General features: G+C 46.4%; 1 protein-coding gene across 1 annotated transcript in view; it reads left to right on the forward strand.

The window, feature by feature from the left end:
- mapkapk2a (MAPK activated protein kinase 2a) overlaps positions 1-25,000 on the forward strand; it is a 70,613-nt gene that overhangs the window by 33,081 nt on the left and 12,532 nt on the right. The window contains exons 2-5 of the mRNA XM_062545268.1: positions 8,360-8,499; positions 23,017-23,081; positions 24,128-24,207; positions 24,422-24,551. Of these exons, the coding sequence (XP_062401252.1) occupies positions 8,360-8,499; positions 23,017-23,081; positions 24,128-24,207; positions 24,422-24,551 (415 nt within the window). The remainder of the gene's footprint in view (positions 1-8,359; positions 8,500-23,016; positions 23,082-24,127; positions 24,208-24,421; positions 24,552-25,000) is intronic.

Genomic DNA, 25,000 nt, shown 5'->3' on the forward strand with positions numbered 1-25,000 from the left:
ACATGTTTGCATGAAGTGTTCTGCAGTGAGATCACATTGTGGCTGAGAGCAGCATCCTGTGAACTGGAGCGAAGACGTGTGTTTACTTTGAGAGCACGTTTGTGTGTTTGCTTGTTTGTCTGCTGTTTGCTTTGAGAGCACGTTTGTTTGTTTGTTTGCCGTTTACTTTGAAGGCAGGTCTGTTTGTTTGTTTGCCGTTTACTTGGAGGGCAGGTCTGTCTGTCTGTGGTCTGTGTGTTTGTTTATGACCGACTGTGGTGTTGCCCGTCTTGGTTGGCAAGGTGATCCTGGCAGTGAAGGATGATGACCCCCCCCCCCCCCCCCCCTCCCCCCCCCCCCCCCCCGCGCGCCTGTTGTCACCCCATCTCTACCGTAATCTCTACAGATTCCGGCCAGTTATTTATAACCACACACACACACACACACACACACACACACACACACACACACACACACACACACACACTCACACTCACTCATATGGGCACGCATACATTCATACACAGGCAAAATACAGACACACACAATCATATATCGACACACATATACATACACACACTCTCATATAGACACTCAAACATTCTTACACAAGTGCACACACACACACACACACACTCTCACATATACGCGCACACACACCCTCTGTTATATGTACGTTACTCTGAGCCACCCACAGCCCCAAATGATGCACAGAATCCCTTGGATAAAACACACACACACACACACACACACACACACACACACACACACACACACACAACATACACCATGCTGCAGCCCTGGAGGGAGCGGCAGGTCTCAGATAAGCCTCTTTGCTCCTTACATGGAGATGCTGAAGAGGAAGCATTACTGCCATGAGGCATCCTGAAGGAACACACACACACACACACACACACACACACACACACACACACACACACACACACACACACACACACACACACACACACACACACACACACACAGTACTGCCATGAGGCATCCTGAATGAACACACACACACACACACTCTCTTGCACTCACAAACTCACTCACGCACACACAGACAAACACACTCGCTAGAATGTATATACATACACACACTCATACTCACACTCACATTCACAAACTCACACTCACAAACGATCGGCACTCACACACACAAACACATTCGCTTGTACACACACACACTGCTGCCATGAGACATCCTGAGGGAACACACACACTCACTCTCACATTCACAAATTCACACACACAAACACACTCGTTTAGATGTATGCACTCTCTCTCTCACACACTCACACACATACATGTACACACACAAAGGTGCACACATCACTCACTTGACTTGTGAGATGACCCTAATTAAAATAGAGGCATCATAGGACTTTCATACCAAGCGCATAATTTTGTGAGTGTATTGACCCAAGCCGTGTATCATGCTCCCCTAGCTGTGTGTGTGTGTGTGTGTGTGTGTGTGTGTGTGTGTGTGTGTGTGTGTGTGTGTGTGTGTGTTTGAGAGTGAAAATGAGTTTGTGTGTGTGAATGTGACGTGTATGCCTGTAAGTGTCTTAGTTTATTAGTGTGTGTGTGTGTGTGTGTGTCTGTGTGCGCGCGCGTGTGTGTGCGCGTGTCTGAAATAAGCTTAGTTCACGTCGTTGTGTATCCAGTTCATCTCTGCAATCTGTACAGAACAGATTTGTGTTACCGGTTCAGATTAGCAGCCGCTCTCTACCCCACACACACACACACACACACACACACACGCCGCGCTCTACCCCACTCGCTTGTGATGAGGTCATCAGACCTGTCGTCCTGCAGGTGGAAAATCTTATTCCCTTGCTCCGTCTCGGGACCCATCTGGAGCGTCTGGGAACGCTGACGGTCGTGTGTGTGTGTGTGTGTGTGTGTGTGTGTGTGTGTGTGTGAGATGGGCGAGATGGGCCTGGGTTCTGGTTGGCATCTGTGGGTGGAAACTGCAGTTGAAGTGGTTTGTTTACTTTGCCTTCCCTTCTCTCAGCAAGCGAAGCCCACTGCTGCTGTGTCCTGCTATGGAGCACTAGCACCCACTAGTGGCCAGTGTCTGAAACTACATCTCCTTCCTCAGAGAAAAGGAATTGGTGCTGCAAACGACCATAAATGGATATCTGAACTTGATCAGCAGATTAAACAATGAAACGCTCTATTACATTTTTGTCTGATTGCAAGGAATGATGTCTCCAGGCGTTTGTGTGTGTGTGTGTGTGTGTGTTTGCTTGTTGATCTCTATGGAGAGCTATATTTGCCTTAGTCTCTGGCATCTCATTTTGCTGGGGGGGGTAGGGGGATTGGCAGGGCTAAATTTGACTGACCTGCACCTTGTGGTGATCTTCAAGTTGTGCTCTCAGCACACACACACACACACACACACACACACCCCACACACACACACACCCCACACACACACACACACACACACACACACACACACACACACACACACACTCTCTCTGCTACACCGTGGCTGTCTGTATGTAGACAAGCCCTGAGGAGCATTGCAGTGCAGGGCTTTTATGTGTGAAATGAAATGGTGCCATGATCGCATGATGAGCACTTGGGACTTTAGGAGAACTAAACTCCTTATGATTATGAATGAGTCGTCCCCTCCAGCACACACACACCACACACACACACACACACACACACACACACACACACACACTACTGTAAGCTCCTTGTGATTATGAATGAGTCAGCATGGCCCTGTTGCGCTGTTCTGTTCTGTTCTGCGTGTCACTGATCTGTAGAGTGGAGTGATGTAATCAGCTGTGTACAGTAGCTGCATCACCATGTGGTAAATCCAGCGGCGCCAGCGCTTACTGTACATTGGGCCCCGCAAAATATCACACACACACACACACACATATACATACACACACTCTCATATAGACACTCACATGCGGTAAATACAGCTGCGCTACAGCCTACTGTAGATTGGGCCCCCAAAACAATCTTTATGATTAATCATATATCGACACTCTCACACACACATATATACATACACACACTCTCATATAGACACTCACATGCGGTAAATCCAGCTGCGCTACAGCCTACTGTAGATTGGGCCCCCCAAAACAATCTTTATGATTAATCATATATCGACACTCCCACACACACTCCCACACACACACATACATACACACACTCTCATATAGACACTCACGTGCGGAAAATCCAGCTGCGCTACAGCCTACTGTAGATTGGACCCCAGAAAAATCAGGTGTGTGCTGTGTGTGTGTGTGCATTTATCCCATCCGTGAATTAGTGAAGAGACCAAATTCCTTGTTTACGCAAGTATACATGGCCAATAAGCCTGATTTGATTTGATTTGATTTCATATATCAGGGGAGAGCACTCATTTGCCCTATGTATCTAGACTACCGGTTTGGGGCGCCATCTCAACAAGCTGTAAGCCAAACATTTCCTTTTTGATTCCGGGAGATCTCGTTTTCTTTTGGGACTTAATTTACGTTTGGACTACATGATCCAATTGTTTGTCGTGGACACTGATTGACCATTGAACTCTAGACTGTATTTGGTGGTATATTTTGAAGTTTTACACTGCTGAAAGAGCATTGGGTATTTCGCACAAATTACGCACCCAAAGCAGTCTCAAATTTAGTTCATTCATTCTGATCACTCACAATACAACATGAATATATCATACGTTTCGGTTTCCTTTTATAATGAAAATGATGTAGGCTAATGTAGGCTCCACTAATTTTAGGAGTTAGGCCAGGTCTTCTCCCTGTTTGAGTTATGTTGAGCTGAGGCCCTGAATTTAGCTGGTGTCATTTCTTAACATTGCGGAATAGATCCGCTCGTAACTTCAATTTTGTTTGAATTGTTACAACTCTGCTATAATATATTCACACCATAGCCCCCCACCCAACTCTAATGAATAATGCTAATTTAAAAAATATATACATAGCCTACATACATGATATCCCACAGGGGTATTGGTGTTCATGTTATTTACCAGTACTGTGTGTGTGTGTGTGTGTGTGTGTGTGTGTGTGTGTGTTGTAGTGCACAGATACGAGCATTTGAGCACCATCAGGGAGTTTCCCTGCTGCCAGTTTCTGTTGGTTTATCATCTCATGATATTTTATCTTCTGGTGATATCAGAGCAGCTGGTAGCGTAAGGTGCTGACGTCACTGGTGCCTTGCGGCTCATACCCGGCATTTCAGCTAGATCTCTCGTATAAGATATAAGATATCCACTTAGCCAGCATGTCACCTCAACGTTATTGGTGTGTGAAATAGAGATGTGTGTGTATCACGGTTTCAACATGGGCCCATGCTGTTTTACTGCGTTGGTGTACTAGGGAGAGAGAGAGTGTGTGTGTTACTGTTTCAACATGGGCCCATGCTGTTTTACTACGTTGGTGTACTAGGGAGAGAGAGAGTGTGTGTGTGTGTGTGTGTGTGTGTGTGTGTGTGTGTGTTACTGTTTCAACATGGGCTCATGCTGTTTTACGGTGTTGGTGTCCTCTTCTGAGCTGGAGTTACCACTCGTCGCCTGTGTGTCGTCCTCTGTGGTGTTTGCTGTTGCGTTGGTGTCTCTATAGCAGCAGGCTGGTGGTGGGGGAGATGTCTGTAGCATGTGTGTGATGGGGCGGCAACAATGGGATAGTCTATCCAGTGTTAGTTATAGATCAGTCAGTGGGAACGCCCCTCGAGGATTGAGCATCGAGCATCGAGGAGGCATGTTGAGAGGCACCCATAGTGTTCGCCGCTGCGTTTAAGTTGAAGTGGCTCTACGGTGCGAGAGGCGGAGTGGGCCTCGTGGGGAGGGACCTATTTGTGGCGTGCTGGTATGGTATGGTGTGGTGTGGTGTGGTGTGGTGTGGTGTGGTGTGGTGTGGTGTGGTGTGGTGTGGTGTGGTATGTTGATGGCTCTTGCGTAAGACACAATGAGCGCCGCAGACCGACTGGCGACCCAGGCCGAGTCGAGGCTGTAATGGAGCCTACAGGTGATAACGGCCGATCCTCAAGCACCCGAGGCTCCAAACGCGTGTTTCATTCTCCATTATCAGGTTAATGGCCCCTCTGTCTTGTCCTGAGAGGGGACGAGGTGTGTGTGTGTGTGTGTGTGGCGGCGAGGGAGATATTTGTGGCACGCTGGCATGTTGATGGCTCTTGCTTGCGTAAGACAATGAGTCCTGCGACGGTGGTGGTGGCGGGAGTGAATCTGGGGTGCCATGTTCCGGCCAGGCCAGACATTGGCCTCGCGTCGCCGAGGGCACGGCTGGAATGGCGCTTGACGCACGCGTCTGGAGATCTGATTGGTGCGTCGGGTCCCGCTGTCCTGACGGGCGGTTGAATGGCCTGCTGATGCTGCCATAAATCGCTGGAGCCTAACGACAGTGTTCCATTTACAGCGCCAGTAAACCCCAAACAAAAGCGTCCTGTTCCACTTTATGGAGCTCTCCGCACTCTCAAAAGGTCAGGGGTCAACAGGGGGTCAGCAGAGTTCAGCCGTAATGTCTCCGGAACACAGCAGAACTGGCGAAGCGGACCGCTTGGATCAGAACGCTTGGATCAGAACGATGAGTGCCAGAGTGATGGCACACTGTGAGCTAGACGGTGTGCAACTGAGGCCTTGTTTTTTTTGTTCGTTTGTTTGTTTGTTTTTTAAGGGGATATAGTATCGTAGTGTATAAGTAGCAATGTCAACTCAATGCTAATGCGACCAAAAAAAGCAAAAAACTCACCCAAGAGAATTGGCAAACTTAGATCGATTGGATCAGAAAGGGAGCCAGTGATGGCAGTGGGATAGTATTGCGCAACACAGGCAGGTTGAGTCAGAATTGGGTTCCTGTGACACTGCAGCTGTATCGTATTGAACAGCATGAGTGGGTGGACCCGCCATTAGGAGCTAATGAGGGAATCATCATGTCGTATATTACAGAAGGCTGACAGATTGGCACACCGTGAGTTTAGCTTGTATGGGCAGATTCTCATTCACTATACTCATTGCATTGCATATGCATTGCTTGCTTGTTTGTTTGTTTGTTTGTTTGTTTTTTGTTTGTTTGTTTGTTTTCTTGTATTCTCTTTGTCCTTTTTTTCCTTCCTCTATGTAAAGCGACCTTCGGTTTGGGAAAGGTGCTTTATAAATTAAGCTTATTATTATTTACATATACATGAATTCCACCTAACTGAACGTGCATTGACATGAAGTGGATGTTGTAATGCACATTTCTTTCCAGTAGGTTGCGCTAAACCATCGTGCATGTTTTGTCATGTATTTATTGAGTGGCCAATTACACTGCACATGTGCACTTGACTTGGGCCGTAATATCTGTTGTGGGAGTTATTTCACAATTTCAGTTATTTTACAAAGTGTGCATCAAATATTTTCTGGTTTATTTGGTCCTCAAATGATGGCAAATGTAATATCTTTGTGGCATCCAAAACAAGACATTGAGGTCATCGTCTTGTAGGGGTGCAACGGATCATCATTGATCCGTGATCCGTTCGGATCAGTATCTTCGGTTCGGCACACACATGATCCGCGGATTGATTTATAATAATTATTAATAATAATGTCCGTGTGTTCTTTTGAAGTAACATGCGTGTCCACAAGGCATGCTTCTAGTCCCTCCCTGCTCTGCTCCCCTAGCCTGCCTGCGCGTCTTTTCTGCTCTCACACACGTTATTAGCGGTCATGCCATAACCAGCAATAGGCTACATGGCTGCTAGTTTAAGTGCTGATGTGCAGCAACACAATAATAGCCTAATATCAAGTTCGTTTGTGCACACTTACATCTCAAGTTTGTTGCGCACCTACCTATGCTATGATATTTAGGTAATTTAGGCTTAGCCTACTGCTGGGTTCAATGTCAGCAATAAGCTACGCAACATTGGCTAACTTGTACATCTGGAGATAGCTTGTGCTCACTAAAATCATAAAGGAGCATTGCAAGACACTCATCTCTTTTATGACCCTAGAAAGATTTTCTTCGACTTATTAGTTTTATTAACATGTATTTTATCTAATGAAATATATCCTTGTCATCATGAACTATATCCAACTTATTTTCTCAAGAATAAAACCGTGAGACTGAAGCCTAATTACCCTCACGTCACGTATTTCTTAAAGCGACAGGGACTCAATTACACACACCTCCTATGCGCACTCCTCCACACCACATTAAAGATAGCTAAATCAGTAGGCCTACACAAATGACTAAACATTTGTAGCTACTAGTAATTATGCAGATTGTGTGTGGAGGGTCAAGCAGAATCTTGGATGGCCACTGGTGTGAATGATCACACAATATTCAATATAAGGTGATTAAACACCAAATCAACTAAAATTGTAAAAAAGCATTGAAAAAGTCATTCTTGACTTAGTATTGGTATCGAACAATAATTTTGGTATCGTGACAACACTAGCCTACTTTAAACACATGCTGAAAGTGCTTGAGCCATGTTACAACATCCCACCAAAGACAAAACTATGTTTATTTGTCTTGTCTTGTCTTTTTTTTTTTTTTTTTTTGCTGATCCGAAAAATGATCCGATCCGTGACTCTTGATCCGAGGAACGATCCGAACCGTGACTTTTTCGATCCGTTGCACCCCTATCGTCTTGGGCTCGAGAGAAAATTAAGATCAAGTTGCATATGGTGCTCCAGTCCAGTAGGTGGCGCCAAACCATCTTGTGTGTTGGGATTGGTCATGTGTTGAGTGGGTCATTACACAGCACATTTCCACATGTCTGTGCTGTACTCTTCAGCTGTTGTGTTTTCCTGTGTGAGGCCCTAGAGCTCAATTCAGCACCCCGTTCACCAGGTTGTGTTTTGTTGGGTTGTCTTGAGCACACACTCAGACTAGACTGGGTAGATTGGATTGGATTGGGCGATTGGATTTCACCCTGCAGCATAGGCTGGAAGCCTGCACATTTATCTCTCCTGCTTCCTGTCCACATTTGCTCGAACCAATCAGATAGATAGATAGATAGATAGATAGATACTTTATTGATCCCCAAGGGGAAACTGGCTTATCCACCAGGCGCACCTGGATCGTTGGTGATTGTACGCTTGGATAGTCCTCAGCCAGAGTCATTTGAGCTATGCCTATTGATCACCCCTCGTGTGCAGTAGAAATACAGCACAGACTCCCCAGACTACTGTTCAATCACGAAACATTGAGCTCAGTCTGGTGATGGCCAGGCTAACATATTTTTTTTCAGAGAAATTCACTGAATATGACAAAAAAAAAAGACTGGATTGAACCTTTTAATTAGTATGGTTCTGCATTGGGAAAATGCCCTGTGTTAATTTGTGTATCTGTGTGTGTGTGTGTGTGTGTGTGTGTGTGTTGTTCAGATGCTGCAGGACTGCACCAAAGCCAGGAGAGAGGTGGAGCTGCACTGGCGAGCGTCGCCGTGCTCACACATCGTCCGCATCGTGGACGTCTACGAGAACCTGTACCAGGGCAAGAAGTGCCTGCTCATCGTCATGGAGTGGTGAGGCCCCCCAGCCTGGCCCTCAGGCTAAAACACTAAAACACATAACACATATTATAATAATAATAATAATAATAATAATAATAATAATAATAATAATACATAATAGTAATAATACTACTACTACTACTACTACTACTACTACTACTACTACTACTACTACTACTACTAATAATAATAATAATAATAATAATAATAATAATAATAATAAAACAGAACAGTAAGAATATAAGGGCAGTAAAATAAGGCTATGTATAAGAATACGAAAATTCATTTCAGGATCATATCAATCTGTGATAGTATTCTTTAAAAAGTAAGACGAGCTTAGTATTCTTTAGAAAGTAAGACGAGCTTAGTATGCACTCGTCCGGTAACGATTAGATGGTTAGTCATGGTTTGGTTTCGATGAGTAGCCTCCATGGCTGTTGTTTGATTGGGTGGTTTGGTTTCGATGAGTAGCCTCCATGGCTGTTGTTTGATTGGGTGCACACAGTAAAGGTGTTCCACCCTTGCTGGGGAACAGGATCGGGGCCCCCCGGATGGCCAAACTCTGAGGAGAAATAAGCCCCGACTTACTTCCAGATGTCGCTCAGCTAGCCGCTATCTGGTTCGGTAATCACCTCAGCCCAGTTATCTGTGCTCACCCACGACCTGCTGTTCTGAGTAGCTGGATGAATGTATATAGTAAGGAAACCGCGTCACTTGCTATTCCCTTTATGACTAACATCCGCCTACCCGCTAATGTGTACAGTCACACGTCGATAAATTGTATTTTGGGATCGGGGAGTTGAGAGGGAGCTGCGTCACGATTTCAGTTATTTCGTAAGCAGCGTATCATCAGGTGGAGCTCCAACAGCTAATTAATTAGATGTCCACTATTCAATTAATTGCCAACCATTTTTAAAGTTGAGTTATTTTAAATGTTTTTGCAGAAAAATAGTTAGATGTCTAATTCCAGCTTCTTGATGTGAACATTTGGTGGTTTCTTTATTCCTTTCGTTGAGTGCAAATTGAATATCTTTGTGGTGTGGTGCGGACTAAGCAATAGACTTGAGGACATCGTCTTGAGCTTTGGGAAGCACAGATCGATGTTTGATTCAACGCTTCACCATTTTCAGATTTCTTAATATACCAACTAACCCAGTTGAGTAATAACTGTGAAAATAACTGACAGATTAATTGTCTATATAAAGTCTAATCGTTAGTGTCAGCCATCTGGTGGGAACGGTAGAGCAGCGCTGAAGGCCCCAGACACACACACACACACACACACACACACACACACACACACACACACACACACACACACAGCCATCTGATGGGAACGGTAGAGCAGCGCTGAAGGCCCCAGGCACACACACACACACACACACACACACACACACACACACACACACACACACACACACACACACACACACACACACACACACACAGCCATCTGATGGGAACGGTAGAGCAGCGCTGAAGACCCCACACACACACACACACACACACACACACACACACACACACACACACACAGCCATCTGATGGGAACGGTAGAGCAGCGCTGAAGACCCCACACACACACACACACACACACACACACACACACACACACACAGCCATCTGATGGGAACGGTAGAGCAGCGCTGAAGGCCCCAGGCAGGTAGCACTACCACTCTGAGTGTGTGAGAAAGCCCCGTCTCGTCCACTTTTAACCCAGAAATCTGTCTTCACACACACACACACACACACACACACACACTCACACTCATTGTCGTCTTTGCTCTCGTAACCTGACCTGTGTTCCTCTTTAGGTTTGAGCTGGTGTGTCCTCTCGTAATGCTACCAGTAAATGCTCACACACACACACACACACACACACACACACACACACCTGCGTCTCAACATGGTCCTACCCCACCACCAGGCCCATCACCGCAAGTTGCACTCAAACCGTGTGAAGTCAAGCAGCATTGACTCAGATCGGAATAGAACCATGTTGTTGGGGCTGTCATTTCGGGAATGTGATGAAAAACAAAAGAATGCTAAAACACTGGATGTTTCACGTAGGCGAATGTTTGAAACGATCGGGTCGTTCCTTTTTCTCTTCTCTGTCCCACTTGCACTATGAAAACGGTCAGGAGCTAGAGTAAGGTCCGCGGTTGTTGTAAACTGTTTTGGATACAAAATAAGATATATATATATTTATATATATATATATATATATATATATATATATATATAAATGCTAAGTAAACATAAACATTAAACGAAATCGTGTGAAACTATGAGCTAATGGTTTTGTGTTGTACTAGTGCGGTCCAATTGAAGCATGCCGCTTAAGGCGTTGGAGGTTATGAACACTTCAATGCTTCAGAGGTGACAGGAACTCTCTGCGTCGGTGGGCTTTAGTCGGTCTACTAATTGTGCTGTTTTGATGTGGTCAGCACTTGTGGTTTCATTTCTTGAAATAGATGGCGTACCCTACTATGACTTACCCCCCCCCCCACCTCACCCGACACCCCTTCCCAGCTCATTGTAGTGGTTCATCACACCGATTGGGTAATCGCCTGCCTACGCTCATATATTTAGCTTTGTGGTCATTACTCAATGCTAACACAGTGACTTAACCATTGCAATTCTGGTGGGTGAGTTTTTTTGTCGCATTAGCATTAAGTTGATATTGCTAGATACTTATGAAAATAAATAAATAAAACAACATTGCCTCACTTGAACACTTGTCTGGCTCCCCGTGAGTAATCGCTTAATTTAGTCGCAGAATTTCAGCCGAAGGAAATCAAGGAGCGTGTGCTAACGAAACTACCGGAAGATTTGAAGCAAAGATTTCTTTGAATTGAAAACGTGTTAGTCAGCTCGTCGGCTAGGGGCCGATGAGGTTTAAAGGAAAGCGTTAAAACAATTCTTTGAAGGCTTCTCCGACTTATGTCACCACAGTTGAACTTTTTGTAGGTTAATATGATGCTATCTAGGAAGACTCTTTTGCAAGCTATCCAGTTTCAATTCAAGCAGAAACTCACCATTGTCAGCAATGTCATTGGGTTGCGAAACAGAAAGTAGGCCAATCAGGCCAATTACAGTACAGATTCACCACGTTACCTGAGCTCATCAAACAGATCACTTGTAGTAGCGGCTACAAAAGCCTGTGATTGACATACTGTTGTCATGACTATGGCCTTTTTGCGGGGTGTGTGTGTGTGTGTGTGTGTGTGTGTGTCTGTTTGTCTGTCTGTCTGTCTTGTTCCACTCCGTCTCCGGCACATGAAACAATGGTTGTGTTTCTCCTCAACAGTGAGGTCTTGGAGGACACCATGCAGTCACGTGTGTGTGTTGTGTGCGCGGCGTGCCTGTGTGTACTTGTAGTAACTGCTACAAATCCATCAGGGTGCATGGCTGTGGCTGAACTACAAATCCCATCAGGATCCATGGCTGTGGTGAACTACAAATCCCATCAGGGTGCATGGCTGTGGCTGAACCGTTTTCTGGCTTGAGCAGTCAAGAGAAGTGAACGTTAAAAGCTGTTGCTGAGGCCCACTTGTTCTGCATTTGCATAATATAATGCATGGCAGTCCCCCCCCCCCCCATAGTATGTCCTTCAGAGAGCTGCATGAGGGCAAGTACAAGTTCTTAACAACGTGTTGTGCCGGTGCCCTTCACCAGCATGAGCTTGTCCCCGCTTTTTTAAAAATAAAATTAAGATATTTTATTAAATAAGCCACCAACATGGCACCTTTAATTAATTTATGAGATAATAAATTGATTGATTGGTTGGTTGGTTGGTTGATTCATTGGTTGATTGGTTGATTGGTTGGTTGATTGATTGATTGATTGATTGGAGCTTTTGTCCCTGGAGCAGAGCACTCTGCAGCATCACCAATCAGAGTTTTGTGCGATGGAGACACTAGGTGGCAGAAGAGAGCTCTGAGTTAGTCTTTCAAATCCAGCTGGGGCGCTGTAAGGTCCTGTAAGGTGGTTTGAGCGCTGTAAGGTCCTGTAAGGTGGTTTGAGCGCTGTAAGGTCCTGTAAGGTGGTTTGAGCACTGTAGCCGTGACCTGCTGCATGAAAGGCAGCTCCTGCCCTGGTCGTAGCTGCTCACCTGTTAGCAGCTTAGCTAGTCGGCAATGGGAAGTCGCACTGCAACCAACAACGTGGCTAACTTAGTTAGCAGCTGTGGTTTTGGGAAACGCGCCCTTGGCTGGTCATGATCTGTTGAGTAGTCTGGGTCAGCTGCAGGAGGTCATGGAGGAGGCCATGGAGGAGGATGTGTTGTTGTTGACGAGGACTCTCGATGGGGAGCATGTGATTGACATGCTGTTGTGTTGTCATGACTCTGTGCTTCAGTCACAGGCTGAGAGTGTGAGCCGCCAGCCTTTGTTGTGCTTCTCTCTATTTCCTCCACATGTTGGTTGTGAAACACTGAAAGTAGGTTCACTCTGTACTCTCTGTGCTGTACACTGTGTGTGTGTGTGTGTGTGTGTCGCTGTCTGTCTGGGTGCGTGTGCGTATGCAAGCACCCCTGCTGCCTTCTCTCTCATCTCTGAGAACGGCAGGAACTAAAAAAAAAACACACACAGCACACACACATGCAAAAAAAAAAAGATTGCTGACACACTCACATCTGTACTGTCCCATGCAGGGCCGTGTTGCTGTGGTAACCACACCCAGGCATTTTTTTTTCTCCCTCTCTCTCCGTGCTGCCCGTTCTCGGCCGTGTGTGTGTGTGTGTGTGTGTGTGTGTGACTCCGTTTCACACCCCGCCGCGCAGCGGAGCGCGCCGCCGCTTAACCCTTCGTTGACGCAAGCAGCGGACTTATCTGTTGTTGTGAAAGTGCGTCGCCTGCGTCCTACGTCAGATCGAGGGCAACCGACACATCCAGTTGTGCGTGTGGTTCCTGAGGTGTTGGGCCGTGCCATTGTGCGTCTTGAACACACGGAAGCGTTTGCAGCGCAGACATACACACCGCAGCCTTGTCGTCTCTCAGGTCGTGGCAAACCGTGCCGCGGCCGTACACACACACACACACACACACACACACACACACAGCCTAACACACCTCCTAAAAGCGCTCCCATAGCAGGAAATTGGGTTTTCTGTGACCACTTTGACTTGACTCGCTGGGCTTTTTGCGGGTCTCGTGCGTGTGTGTGTGTGTGTGTGTGTGTGTGTGTGTGTGTGTGTGTGTGTCATGTTCCACTCCGGCCCCTCTTTGTTGCTTCTGCCGCAGACGTGTCACAATGGTTATTTCCCCCCCTCAGCAGTGAGGTCTTGGAGGACCCCATGCAGTCACGTGTGTGTGTCTGTGTGTCTGTGTGTAATGCCAGGGGCTTCAGTGCTGTGTCGGTGTGGGCGTGCACTCGTGCAGTCACGTGTGTGTGTGTGTGTGTGTGTGTGTGTGTGTGTGTGTGTGTGTGTGTGTGTGTGTGTGTGTGTGTGTGTGTGTGTGTGCAATGCTTCTTTAATCTGTGTGTGCAATGCCAGGGCCCTTGTGCGGTCATATGTGTGGTAATGGCAGGGGCCCTCAGTGCAGGTGTGTGTATGTGCCGTTCGTGCATGTGCCATGTTGAGGGGCCCTGGTGCGGTTGCGTGTGTGTGTAGCAATGCCAGGAACCCCAGTGTTGGGAAATGAGAACCTCGTTAACCCCAGGTCTGCTCCCTACGGTAGCACTAGTTATTGGATGTGTGTGTGTGTGTGTGTGTGTGTGTGTGTGTGTGTGTGTGTGTGTGTGTGTGTGTGTGTGTGTTTGCTTGCGAGACTTTGGGATGAGTTTAGTCAGTGACTGACTAAACAGACATGTGTACACCTTGCACAGACACGTGCATTCCCGAGTTTCGTTCTGAAATGGGTCATCGTGGTTTTCATGTGTAATAGTAATGATCATTTTCATGCACAGGGTCAGTGGATTCCCCATTCATACCATCCTCATGCTGTGTGTGTGTGTGTGTGTGTGTGTGTGTGTGTGTGTGTGTGTGTGTGTGTGTCGTGTGTGTGTGTACTAACGTTAGTGGGAGCTAGGTCAAAGACAGGAGAGTTTCATCACAAGTTTGCCAGGATTTCCCGTCATCCGGTCCTCATGCTTTGAGTGTGTGTGAGCGCGCTGGTCGCATCTCCAGAAGATCATTCTAATGGCTGAGTCAATCGTCTTGGGCAATTTGCCGAAGTTTTTAGTTTTGTTTCTTTAATGGAAGAAGCCTGGACAGCTGTGGCATGATGTCACAAACCAGGTGACTGTTCTAAGGAACTTCATCAGGCATTCTATTGTGGTCTCCTGCTTCCCCGGCAACGCTCTGGAGTTCAGGCCAAGGCCCGTTTACGGGAAATGGGCTTTTGTCTTTCCGCTCGGCGGAGCTGCATTCACTTTCATTTTGTGGGGGTGAACGCGGGGCCATCGTCTTCTCACACCAAGCAGCTGACGAGAGGTGGAGAGCAGGCCAACAGCTGGCCATGCAAGAGCCCGCCTGCATTGCCGCTCGGTTTCCTACACACACACGCACACACACACCGCACACCCAATTACCTCAACTCTCGTGGTGTAAGAACTTTGCTTCATGCTTCATGCTGAGATGATCTGAGGGGGGTTTGCTTGCGTGACGTCAACACACACACACACACACACACACCTGAGACACCGGACTTCTAGCAGACGCTGGCAACTTCTGCTGCTTCCAAGTGTCTGCATAGACCATTTTAGTTTGAACATTTCGCTTGTTCCTCACATTTCTGGAGTGGAAAACGCAGTCTGAAAACTCTAGCCGACTTTCTGTCAAACAGGGCCCTGGTGCCATTTGGCTTTCTTAACCTGTGTGTTGAACCATTTAACCATTGCAAGCCTTATACCGTGTGATGGTGTGTGTGTTGAACCATTTAACCATTGCAAGCCTTATACCGTGTGATGGTGTGTGTGTTGAACCATTTAACCATTGCAAGCCTTATACCGTGTGATGGTGTGTGTGTTGAACCATTTAACCATTGCAAGCCTTATACCGTGTGATGGTGTGTGTGTGGAACCATTTAACCATTGCAAGCCTTATACCGTGTGACGGTGTGTGTGTTGAACCGTTTAACCATTGCAAGCCTTATACCGTGTGACGGTGTGCAGCTGAAGTGTGTTTACTGTATGCATGTGTGCATGCAAAAGAGAAAGAAGAAGAAGAAGAAGATAAAAAAAAGCTTAGGTGAGAAGTATGCAGTATGCACAAGAGAGAGGGAGCAGCAGCAGCAGAAGCAGCCGTGGTTTTCGCAGTTGGAGCCCATGTCTGCTCTCACCGACCACAGAGCCAAAGCAACCAACTTACAAGAAATCTGACAAAATAAGTATACAGCAGAAATGTGCACTTTGGAATACACGAGTGTCGGAAATCGTAATGACACAGCGTACCAAAAGACGTCGTGGTCGTTATTTTGTACGCGGAACACCGGAGGAGAACGCCAGCGGTACCAGCGGATTCTGTGGAATGCTTCCTGGTTGCCATGGAGAGCATTCCATAGTCCTTGTTTACATCACAGAGGAAGATGATACTCAAGGGTGTATCACTTTTGTGTTCAAAACAAACAAACAAACCAACACTATGCTGTCTTTAAATACTTACTTATAAGCATAAATACTTGTTTTGGTAACAAAATAAGATATCAGGTTGAACTAATGATGGTCATAAGACAAGGGGGACCGATTGGACAAAAATAAGAGAGAAGCAATCTGAGACTGTGGTATCAAAGCCGTTTGAGTTTTTTAAATGCACACAAAGATGTGACGATCATAGTGACAGAAGAGTTTGATTCCAAAACGCTATATATCCATTTTTAAAAACATTAAAAAGTCATGTTATTTAATTGTGTATTTCAGGTAATATCAATAAAAATGCAGTTGTTTTGTTTTGATTGAGTAAAGATAAATCAGCTAAACATAAACCAATACAGTTCCACTGTAATTACTTGCAAAACAAAATTAAAAAAATATATTTATGAAAATTCATTAAAATGGTGGATATAGCGTTTTGGAACCAAACTCTTCATACAGCTCTGGGAAAAGTCAAGAGATCACCGCACATTTTTCTGATGTCATCCTACAGTTGCTGAGCGACATTCAAATGAGTTGACAGGTAATATTTAAATTTCCAGTGGTCTCTTAGATCTTGAATATGACGGTCAACTCATTCGAAAGTCACTCAGCCACTGTAGCATGACGTCAGTAAAAATGCACAGTGGTCTGTTGCTTTTTTTTCCAGAGACATGTATTCTTGCCGTCACTACAGAATATGATTATCACAACTTGAGCAAGTTGAGCAAAGATGAGCAAGCACTCCAGTGGAGCTGTGCACGGTAGTTAGCGATGTGAAAGCAAGGGAGGCAGGACATCTGGAAATGGAAACTTGCCTCCTTTCGACTCGCATATGTGTCTGTGTGTGTGAGAACTATCTGATAAGCGTAGCGTCTCCGTCTTCCTCAAGCGCTGTTTGTGTTGGGTGTGTGTGTGTGTGCGTGTGTGCGCCGGTCTGTCTAGCGGGCTGCTCTTCAGTAGAAGGGAAACACCTGAAGAAGTGCCAGTTTCTGGGTTGCGTTTCTTTTGAACTCAGGAAGAGGCCCTCTAGGGATCTGATGGCCAGCAAGTTGCTTACAAAGCGAAACTCATCCAGGTCTCTAACCTGCCTCTCCCCCCATCACACACACACACACACACACACACACACACACACACACACACACACACACACACACACACACACACACACAGACACACACACACACACACACACACACACACACACACACACACACACACACACTCTGCGACGTAGGCAAATGCAAGTCACCTTGTCCTCTGCGGTTAGGATGAGCCTCAGCTTTTGGCAGTTGGCCATTGCTTTGAGATGAAGAGATAGTGGCTTTTTTTTGTTAAAGGCAAGATTAAGGACTGACTCTGCAACGTCTGTCTCTTTCTCTCTCTCTCTCTCTCTCTCTCTCTCTCTCTCTCTCTCTCTCTCTCTCTCTCTCTCTCTCTCTCTCGCTGGAAGCGGGCTTGCTGAGTGATAGTGAAAGTGGTAAACGTGCTGTGGTCAATGCAGTAACACAGCTTTGCTCTGTTCTTCCCACTCACAACTCAAGCATTTCTCTCTCTGTATAACACACACACACACACACACACACACACACACACACACACACACACACACACACATACACACACACACACACACACACACACACACACACATACACATATACGCTGTCACAGCTCTGCTAGTCTGGCTAATGCAAACGGTAATGCTTACGCCCCCGGTACCCACATGTGTACACACACACACACACACACACGCACGCACACACACACACACACACACACACACACACACACACACACACACACACGCGCACACACACACGCACACACACACACTGCATGGTGATCAGTTCTGAAACCTTCTGATATTAACTGAGAAACCGAGACTGAGCGAAACTAGTTATGCAAATATCGGTACAAATATGAATTTTTGCCGTTTGCAAAAATGAATTTGGTTAGGCGGCCCGCTCAGTGTCTCATCAAGTGTGCACAACGCCCAAGTGGAATAGGCTCAACAGCAAGTACGGGCTGACAGGACGTCCAGTTGCCTGAGAACTCCTCCGTGAAACTCAAGGATGACTCAGCAATTGATGCGAAATTCTGACTGTTTAATTTTTGTGGTATTGCATATATACACACTGGATCTTTCTCTCTCTCTCTCTCTCTCTCTCTCTCTCTCTCTCTCTCTCTCTCTCTTCCTCCTGGTTTGCTTTGTCTAATCATTTGACACTGTGTTACAGAACCTACCTAAAAAAATAAATATATATCCCTCATGTAATGCTGATAATAGGACAGTTGCTGGATCTTAAGTTTTATGCAGCTTCTCACAATTTAGAACAAATTTCTGGTGTCATGGTCACAACACCATACCAGCTCTGTCAATATGTACAGAGCTGTGTAAAAGTAGTTGTTCTCCTCCCGATTTCCATATCTGTCACACTTAAATGTTTCAGGTCATCCAAATAATTCTAGTAGCCTATGAGTGACATCATACTCTGTCTGCCACTCATAAGTCCCTTTCCCACATAACTTCTAGAAGTTACCCGGACATATTTACCCGGGTGAGGCACGACACGGACGTTTCCCACATGAGCTTTATGTCCGAGTGAGATACGGGTAATTGTGTTCACACTAGACCCGAGTAGGAGCCGCGAGGGGTGGGGCAAATGTCAGCACTTGCAGGGGGAGGGAGATGACGCTAAATAAATGCGTTGTTGTGCTGTGTTGCCTGGATGATGCGAACTTACATCAGATCCAAAACATCATGAAACAACAGAAGTAGTTAGCTCGCTAGTCAGCGGGAGCTAGCATAGAGGAAAAAATAGCTAACGCCAGGACCACAGTATAAACAAAGCTCTACTTCAACCCTCTCTGGTATAAACATCCAACACAACAAATTAATAGAAAATAATGACACACCTGGAAAATATATAAACAGCACACAGAGGTCTGAAGCTCCTTCCCAACTCCTACAAAAAGCAACAATGCTAAATAACAGCGACGTTAACTATTAGCTGTTAATTGCTAACCACTGTAATAAACAGCTAGTTGCAAGCTAATCGACAACACTTCAAGCTATTCACGTTTGCAAGGATAATCCTGCCTGTCCCGCAACAAACACAACAACGTGATTGCAGTTTAAATGTTTATTGTACTTACACAACAAAATGTCACTGTTTTCTGTACTCCGGTGTTCTCGTCTGTGTAGTTCTAGTTCTACATACTCGTAGGGCAATGTTTATCGTTACCATGGCAATTTTTACTTTCTGCCTCAAGCTGCAAGCAGGCTGCAAGGGCGCATTTCTATACGTCATCGGTACGCCCCCCATCTCTACCCAGAACTGTGCCGGCTGCGTTCCCACCTAAGCGCACCCGGGTAACATCTAGAAGTAGTAGTAGGGGGCTAGTAGGGTGAGTTCCGGGTAAGAAAGTACCCGAGTTTTGCGTTCCCACATACAGCCACCCGTTTGATATCCGTTTGACATCCGGATGTCGCGCGCATGTGGGAAAGGGACTATTGTCTAGCTGTGTGAGACATTCTGAAACGTCTTTGAAGGAACCGTGTGTAAGAAATGTATTTCAAATAGTCATAAAATGGCCCTGATATATCACTGGGCATGAAGAAATCATGCTCATTTCAAATGCTTATATCACTGACAACAGTAGTCCGGCCAAGATATTGTCATTTAAAACTGAAGTTGCAGCCCTCAACTGATGTTGATTGTTTACATGTTGTTTTTGGCCTGATGCGCCACCTTCTACCCATCTACTAATCACAAACCTGCATAGTTCCCCTTATATTATTAACCGTTCTTCTATAATGCTCTAACTGGTTCCCATTTAGAATTTGAAACAGGCCTTAGAACACTGGAACAGGAACAAAAAAAAATTATGTTTTTGCTCAGAACGAAACAAAACTTAGTTTCCTTCTGAGCAAAAACATTATTTTTTAAGTTTTCAGTCCCTGATTTAAATGTAACTGTCCCTGCCAGTTACTCGCTATTTCCCATTTAGAGTCAGTTTCTATTAAACGCATCGCTGATCAGGCTGTGGACATATCCTAGTGGAGGATAGCACCCTCGATATAATGTTGTCTCCACCCTTCTCACGTCACAGCATACAGTAGTTACATGTGTATTAGCCGCATTGTGTATAAGCTGCAAGACAGTGTTTTGTGCGAGTTTACAAAAGCAAAACCATATTAATACCATGTTATTAACTGTCCCTCACAGCTGAAGAAAATCGGCAAAACCAAATGTGTCGCTGCCTTCAGTCTAGCAAGTCACTTGCTGTAGCCGGCATCAAGGCACGCGTAAAGGCATCAAGGCACGCGTAAAGGCATCAAGGCACGCGTAAAGGCATCAAGGCACACGTACTGTAAAGGCATCAAGGCACACGTAAAGGCATCAAGGCACACGTAAAGGCATCAAGGCACACGTAAAGGCATCAAGGCACACGTACTGTAAAGGCATCAAGGCACACGTACTGTAAAGGCATCAAGGCACACGTAAAGGCGTCAAGGCACACGTAAAGGCATCAAGGCACACGTAAAGGCATCAAGGCGCACGTAAAGGCATCAAGGCACACGTAAAGGCATCAAGGCACACGTAAAGGCATCAAGGCACGCGTAAAGGCATCAAGGCACACGTAAAGGCATCAAGGCACGCGTAAAGGCATCAAGGCACGCGTAAAGGCATCAAGGCACACGTAAAGGCCGGCATCAAGGCACACGTAAAGGCCGGCATCAAGGCACACGTAAAGGCATCAAGGCACACGTAAAGGCCGGCGCCAACCGGACACGTACGCGCCGTGTCAAGATAAAGAATAGAACTCCATTGTTTTTTTTTTTTTTTTTTTAAAGATTATTTTTTTGGGGCTTTTTATGCCTTTAATTGGACAGGACAGTAGAGAGTATGACAGGAAACAAGCAGGAGAGAGAGTAGGGTGCGGGATCCGGAAAGGACCACGGGGCGGGAATCGAACCCGGGTCGCCGGCGTGCGGTGCAGGTGCCCCAGCCAGTCGCGCCACGGCTGGGGCCAGAACTCCATTGTTTTTAAAAGAGCAAAGCCCACGAGAAATGTCTGATAGGAAACTGTTCTTAAAACCTGCGCGTCGAGCCCACACCACTGAATGCCGTGTCCGGTGGGCGCTTGTCTGAACAGCAATGAACTTTATATCGCACGGCCACGCATGATGGCAGCTTACAATGCCATTGGCATCGGCAGGATACTGACAACTGACTTATTCAGGCCTGATGGAGTTCAGGCGTGGTGCCTGAATTCAGGCTTGAGTCCAGCCATGTACGATGTCAAGAAAGGCTGTTCTCTATATTGTCTTTGAATGTGTTTGATCATTTCAGGCACAGATCATTTCCTGTCTATCAGTCCTGCTTATTACACTGCTCTCCAGATGTTGCAGTTGTGATTTGTGATTGGTTGCAGCACATGTGGACAGGAAGTAGAAGAGCTAAATGTGCAGGTTTCCAGCCCGAGCTGCGGGGTGAATTCCAGTGGCCGGGCCGATGGGGCCGAGTTTACGCAGTCTAAAGTGCTGGTGATTATCTGTTAGATCACGGGCCGCGGAGGCGGCCAAGCGGCAGCAGTGTAGGGGATCCCTCCGCCCGCCCGCCCGCAGCCTTGTTGTGGAACTTCAGGCCATGTGTCATTTCAGCTCAGAGGGGAAATAGTCCCGTGCTGCCTGTTGCCAATGTACTGATGACACACACACACACACACACACGCCACACGCTTGCACTCATACTCAAACACTCTCTCTCTCTCTCTCTCTCTCTCTGACATACACACTCACTCACACTCATACTCAAACACACTCTCTTAGACTTAGTGTGAGCATGTCTCTGTGTGTGTGTCTGTGTGCTGACAGACATATCTGGTTGTGCCTGACCGTAAACTCTGTAACCACCCTCTGGGAGGCCGCGCGTAACCGAGGCTGTGTGCACAACCACAGATGAGCTTGCAGGTGTTGCCCTTTGCATCCGATGCCTGGCCCCCTTCCCCTCATCTGGGCTGCTTTCACGAAAGCCATCTCACCCCTGGGCTGAGGCCTGGCGCCTCTGAGGAAGTTATCAAGGCTGTGGTCAGGGTCTGAACCCTAGTAAGCATGAATGATACCGCACTGCTATTCTGAGTCTCTCTCTCACTCACTCACTCGCTCGCTCTCACACACTCTCACACATATTCTGTCAGAATCACATTTATGAGAAATTGGGCTCCAAGCCAGTAATCTTATTTAGAGCGCTCTGTCTGTGGTCGAGTTTCCCACCAGCTCTTATCTGGCTCTCCACCCCTGAAAGGGCATTCGGGGTAACAGAATGTGCGCCGTGTGGGTCACCAAGCGAGGCATAAGCTGGAGTCAGCTGGAGTGCCACGGTAGTGGGGGGCTTCTTCGGAACTTCAGGGACGGTGGTAGTGTAGTGGAAATGTGTGGGTTCAGTTCCCGGCTTCCACCGTTGTGCCCTTGAGCAAGACACTTGACCCCAAGTTGCTCCGGGGACAGTGTAGTCCTTTGTAATGTACTTGACACATGTAAGTCAGTAATTCACTTATGTGGTCAGAGCTTATGGTCAAGGGGACCTCAGTTGGTGTCTGATCCAAAGGCAAATTGCCCAAGTAGCAACGCTTCGTCTGAATGTGAACATACTGTAGTACAAATATGTCTGTGCTTACAAAATGATTGTGCCTCATTTGACATTATCTGTACACCTTTTAACTATACAGGATAACCTATTAAACCATGGTGTTGTAACTATACAGGATAATCTATAACCTACGCTGTAGCAACTATACAGGATAACCTATTAACCTACGGTTCGGAAGTCTTGGAGTGCTTTTTGACGCAGAATTTAGATTTGACAAACAAACCAATGCTGCTGTTGAGGGCAACTTTTTTCCCAGCTGAAAACAATAGCTAAACTAAAATATTTTGTGTTTCAGCATGGACGGAGGAGAGCTGTTCAGTCGGATTCAGGACCGTGGGGACCACGCTTTCACAGAGAGAGGTACGTTACGTTCACACTTATTTATTTAACACTTGGAAGTTGGGTATTTCAGGCTACTACATGCTAGCCTAGCTCCTTAGCCACTACGCTACATGTTAGCATAGCTCCTTAGCCACCACGCCACATGCTAGCCCAGCTCCTTAGCCACTACGCTACATGCTAGCCTAGCTCCTTAGCCACTACGCTACATGCTAGCCCAGCTCCTTAGCCACTACGCTACATGCTAGCCTAGCTCCTTAGCCACTACGCTACATGCTAGCCCAGCTCCTTAGCCACTACACTACATGTTAGCCTAGCTCCTTAGCCACTACGCTACCACGGCTTGTAGGGTCCCAAAGCCCTTCTCATGCACCCTGCTTAAATTCCTAATACATACACTTTCAGAGGCTTAGGGTCCTGCAGCCTGTCTTCTCTATACCTTCTTCTCCTCTTCTCTTCCTCTTCTCTTCCTCTCTCCTCTCTCTTCTCTTCCTCCATCCTCTCCTCTTCTCTTCCTCCTCTCCTCTTCTCCTCCCTCTTCTCTTCCTCCTCTCCTCTTCTCCTCCTCCATCCTCTCCTCTTCTCTTCCTCCTCTTCTCCTCTTCTCTTCCTCTTCTCCTCCCTCTTCTCTTCCTCCATCCTCTCCTCTTCTCTTCCTCCATCCTCTCCTCTTCTCTTCCTCTATCCTCTCCTCCCCTCTTCTCTTCCTCTATCTTCTCTTCCTCTCCTCTTCTCCTCTTCTCATCCTCCATCTTCTCTTTTTCTCTTCCCTCCTATTATGTTTGTTTTTGTTGTTTTGTTTGTTTGTTTGTGTCTGCTCCGGGACACAACATGCTCCACTTTGCCCCAGTGAAGATGCATTTGCTCCTCACTAGTGAATTCATATTGAAGCAGCTCTGTCTGTCTCCAGGCAGCCACAGGGCGCCCTCATAGTGCTGCAGGTTTAGCATCAGTAATATCAGTCCCCTGCTGTCTTGTGATGTTGAATTTCGTATATTTGTGTTTGTGTGTGTTGCTTTGTTTGAAGTCAAGCTCATGTGTTTTGATCATCTGTGCTGTTCTGACAGAGGCCTCTGACATTATGAAGAGTATTGGCGAGGCTATTCAGTTTCTTCATGCCATCAACATCGCACACAGAGACGTTAAGGTACCCATGTTTTCACACTCACACACACACACACATGCGCATTTTTTTCCATATAAGTGTTTCCATGCATATATATATGTGTGTGTGTGCATGTATGTATGCGTGTATGAATGCGTGTGTGTGTGTGTGTATGTGTATTAGTCATACTTAGTCTGTGGTCCAGTTTCTATTTGACTGAAGTTTCGTTTCGTTCCTTCGTTTGGCTTGTGTGCAGCCCGAGAACCTTCTGTACTCCACCAAGAGGCCAGTCAAGGCCACTCTGAAGCTGACGGACTTTGGCTTCGCCAAGGAGACGACGATGCACAACTCCCTGGCGACGCCCTGCTACACTCCCTACTATGTTGGTGAGGACGAGCGCCGGTTTGGTAGGAGGCACGATAGGGCTCGGGATCGTGACGTGAAAACTTCGCGGGCGCTGCCATATCGGCAGCCTCACTCTTTAGTTTACTATGGATTTACTCCCGCCTGTTAGTGTGTTCCTGTTACTTTAGTTTTTGCCTTCTTGGTCGTATGTTGCTGTGTAGTGGGGTGTAACAGCGCAACCCACGATCACAAGAGGAAAAGAATCACTAATACTATATTTCTGCTTCTTGTCTTCTGCATCTGAATGAATGGACATTATGTTCGGTGTGCTACCAACATGGCGGCAATATTCCTAGAATGCAAGGCGTGTGCCCGAGCCCTCTAGGTGCCTCTCATTCAGCATTTATACATCCTCCCTCGCTCCTCAGGCCTCGATCCTCACTGATCTACATAAAGAATGATGGGGTGGCAACAATGGGATAGTCTATCC

Source organism: Sardina pilchardus, chromosome 9 (assembly GCF_963854185.1).
Source record: "Sardina pilchardus chromosome 9, fSarPil1.1, whole genome shotgun sequence".
In the NCBI taxonomy this organism is placed as follows: Eukaryota; Metazoa; Chordata; class Actinopteri; order Clupeiformes; family Clupeidae; genus Sardina; species Sardina pilchardus.